This window comes from Cryptomeria japonica, chromosome 3, assembly GCF_030272615.1.
Source record: "Cryptomeria japonica chromosome 3, Sugi_1.0, whole genome shotgun sequence".
Taxonomy (NCBI): Eukaryota; Viridiplantae; Streptophyta; class Pinopsida; order Cupressales; family Cupressaceae; genus Cryptomeria; species Cryptomeria japonica.
Window position 1 is genome coordinate 703,878,762 of NC_081407.1, and position 4,287 is coordinate 703,883,048.

Genomic DNA, 4,287 nt, shown 5'->3' on the forward strand with positions numbered 1-4,287 from the left:
CTCCCTTGGGGGAAGATGAGGATCATTTCATGGAATGTCAGGGGCCTATCGGCCCCTGACAAAAAATGCTTGGTCAAGAGGACCTTGGCCAAGCTTGATTCAGAAGTATACATTCTACAAGAAACAAAGCTAAGTAAGGATAAGGTGGTTGAGTTCATCAAATACTATTTTAAATGGGAAGGCATTTTTCAAGATGCTAGAGGTGCGGCTAGGGGTTTGGGAATCATGTGGAACCCCTAAAAAATTGAAGTACATCCAATAGCTTCATTCGATCATTGGATGACTTGCATCATTGTTTGCAAACAATCAAATCCTTCCTATCCATTATTTAATATTTATGGACCTACCAAAACTGAGGAAAAATAGAAAGTTTGGAATGAAATCACCAACCAAGCTAAGTTGTTGGAAATGGGCAAGGTCATAGTTGCTGGAGACTTTAACACCCTTTTGGACATTGATGAGGTGGTGGGAGGTCTTTGGAAACCTTCGAAAGTCATGGAGGATTTTAGAGATTTTGTATCTAATTGTAAGCTGATCAATATCATTCCTAAGAATGGTAAATTCACATGGACTAATAGGAGGCTAAATTTTTCCAATATATCTGAAAGACTAGACTGATTTCTGGTAGGTGAGTGATGGATTAGCTGCATTTACTCATTGGAAACTAAAATTGTTCCCCAAATTGGATCGGATCACCTGCCACTATCCCTATCCATTGCTTAGGTTACTCGTAGCATGAAGAATTACTTCAAATTCTTAAGCATGTGGTGGTAGGATGAGAAGTTTCTTGACAATATGAAAGAATGGTGGAAACAAGGTAACATCTATTTTGGCTCCCCTAGCTTTAAATTTGTTAAAAGAATTCAATTCGTGAAAAATAAAATAAAAGATTGGAACAAGGTGTCCTTCAAAAATGTTTTTGTTGAGAAAAGTAGAATTGAGGATGAACTAGAATAAATTAGCAATTTGGTTATGCGATTCAATATGACTAATGTAGAATTGGAATTGGAGAAAAAACTTAAAACCCAGTATATGGAAATTTTGAAGTGGGAGGAACTGTACTGGAAAGATAAGGCTAGGGAGCTTTGGATTGTTGAGGGCGATCTCAATACTAAATTCTTTCATGCCTCTTCCAAGGCTAGAAGGATCAACAATAAGATATGTTCGATCAAAGATGAGAATGGGATTTTGAAAAATTCAACTAATGATATTGAGCTAATTGCTCTCAGATACTACACGGATATATTGGGTTATTCTGAGCAAGATTCGAGTTTGATACCAATGATTGAGGAAATCATTAACCCTCAGATTTCTGGCTCTGATTGTGATATATTACTTGCTCCTTATTCTTTGGAGGAAATAAAAATTTCCATATTTTCTTTGCATCCCCATAAGGCACCCGGACCTGATGGCATAACGGTTGAGCTTTTTTAAAAATGCTAGGATTTCATGGGCAAGGATATTTGGAACATGTTTGAGGAATTCTGGAAAAAGAATAAATTTGTGAAAGAGATCAACCACACTATTATCACACTTATCCCGAAAAAATAGGACTGTGAATCCATGTCTGATTTCCGCCCAATATCATTATGCAACACTATCTACAAAATAATATCCAAGGCCATGGCTAAAAGATTGAAAAAACTGCTACCAAAACTTGTGTCTAAAAATCAGAATGATTTTACTCCGGGCCGTGAAATTGCAAACAACATCATTCTGGTATCTGAAGTCATACACTCACTCCATAAAGAAAAACTTAAAGGTATGGTTACCAAACTTGATGTCGCCAAAGCATATGATAAGGTGATTTAGAATTTTCTTATACAAGTCCTTGCCAGATTTGGTTTCCCTGCTAAGCGGCTCGAATGTTTATAATTCTGCATTAGCACTGTGAGCTTTTCCATTCTTGTCAATGGCAATTTGAATGGGTTTTTTGGTGCCACAAATGGTCTATGACAAGGAGATCCATTATCCCCTTCACTCTTTGTTCTAATGGCGGAATTTTTCGGGAGGTTAATTAGAAAAAGACATAGTGAAGGCATTTGGCAAGGAATCAAAGTTCATGATCAATTTGAGGCCATTACGCACTCCCAATTTGCAGATGATACAATCGTATTTGGAGAGGCCTCCATCCGGGAAGCAATTGGAATCAAGAACACACTGGAGGAATATACAATGGCATCAAGACAAGTTATGAATAGAGAGAATTCTCAATTGCTCTTCTTTAATACTAATAAGATGGTTCAGATGAGAATTGCACAACACTTGAATATAAAAGTTGTTGAGCTCTCGATCAAATACTTGGGGATTTGGATTGACAAAGGATGTAGACAATCCCAAAATTGGGATGATGTTATAAACACATGCCAGGTAAAATCAAAGAATTGGAAGAATAGGCGATTGTCCCAGGCGAGCAGATTAACCATGATTAAATCAGTTTTATCTGTCATTCCAATATGCAGTATGTCCTACTTCAAAATGTCATTCGCTACTGGAAAAAGTCTGAACAATCTGCTCAATAAATTTGTTTGGTATGGTGCCAAAGACAATAGGAAAATACCACTAATCAATTCGAACACACTGTGCTTAATTAAGGAAGATGGGGGAGTCAGCTTAAGGAAAATGGAGCTGCAAAATTCTGCCCTTGATGCTAAGCTCTCCTAGAAAATGTGTAAAGAACCTCAAAAACTCTAGGTTAGATTGTTTCGAAAGAAATATATAGACTCGGATGACCCCAACCGAATTCTTAGAGTGGCCAGTTCGGGCCAGGGCTCAGCTACGTGGAACTTCCTATGGGATTGCGGACACATTATCACTGAGCATATTTCATGGCAGATAGGGAATGGCAATTCCGCAATGTTTTGGAGAGATTCATGGAATGGATTTCCATCTCTCTCTGAAACATTTGAAGATAAGGAGTGGATAAATCTAGTCAAGGATTGCATTGGGTGACATGTATGCAATTATATGGAAAATCATGAGGACACCAATGGTCTGAGAAAATGGAAAATAATCAATATTGGTAAGCCAGTATTGTGTGCAAAACTTTGGGAAGTTATAAAAGATAGGAAAATTCCAGCCTCTAGAGAAGATGATAGCATATTTTGGTGTGCCTCAAAGTCCGGGGAGTATAGTGTCAAACTTGGATATGAAATACAAAGACAAAGGGGTACTTGTGATGCATGGCCTCATAAACTATGTTGGAGTAATAAAATAATGCCAAAAGTTGGGACATTTCTGTGGATTGCACTACATGGTAGAATCCTCACTGGTGAGATACTTAAAACTATAGGCATCTCGGGTCCTAATCAATGTGCGATGTGTTGTGCAGATGATGAGACTGCCAACCACTTACTCTTCAGTTGTCCAGTGGCAGAAATTTGTTGGAACTAGTTCCTTGCCCAGATAAATTGGACTACGGCTAAGAATAAAATGCTATTGGACTTCCTGCTTTCCTGGCCAATCAAGCAGAAGTCAAGATGGAGTGATTTATGGTTGATTGGTCCATCTATGATTGTTTGGCACATTTGGAAGGAAAGAAATAGAAGAATTTTCAAAGAAACATCACTATCAAATATTATGTTGATAGACAAAATAAAAGGTGCAATCGAGGAAGTGATAAATGGTAAGATACTAAATGACAGTCCAAAAAAATACAATAACTGGGATAGCCAAATGGAAAAATATTGGTCTCTTAAAATATTAGATAATTTTTCCCCCCTTTGAAGTCTATCGATATAAACTCTATCAGATGGAAGGACCCTCCTAAGGATTGGACAAAACTCAATTTTGATGGAGCTAGTAGAGGGAACCTCGGGGAATCCGATATTGGTGCCATAATCTGAGATGAACGTGGTAATATTATTAATGGACTGTATGAAGCGATTGGATCTGCAACAAATAATGAAGTTGAGATCTGAGCTCTGGAGGTAGGTTTACGACTCTGTATTCAGCAAAATATTACTCATGTCATCATTGAAGGAGACTTGCAGATTATTATAAATGGGGTTATTAAGTCAAATTTTCATAACTAGAAACTCAAAATGTGGCTGCCAATAATAATTGATCACCTCAAATCAATCAATAACTATGAAATAACTCATGTGTATAGAGAGGGCAATCAAGTAGCAGACTTTTTGGGAAACCTTGGGATTGAGAGGAATGACGATCTTGTCACTTTCAATCATGTCTCGGCTACTAATGATATCACAAGATATTGCTTGAAGGACTATTATGTTTCCCCACGGCAAGGTATTGGATAGAAAACCATCTTTAATCGGATTCGCA

The 4,287-nt window shown here is 37.5% G+C and overlaps 1 protein-coding gene across 1 annotated transcript; it reads left to right on the forward strand.

The window, feature by feature from the left end:
• Positions 1 to 1,992: 1,992 nt before the first annotated feature.
• Positions 1,993 to 2,664, forward strand: LOC131066955 (uncharacterized). Its single transcript, XM_058001858.1, has one exon. It carries the CDS (start codon positions 1,993 to 1,995, stop codon positions 2,662 to 2,664), a length of 672 nt encoding a protein of 223 aa, XP_057857841.1.
• The last annotated feature ends 1,623 nt before the right edge of the window (positions 2,665 to 4,287 follow it).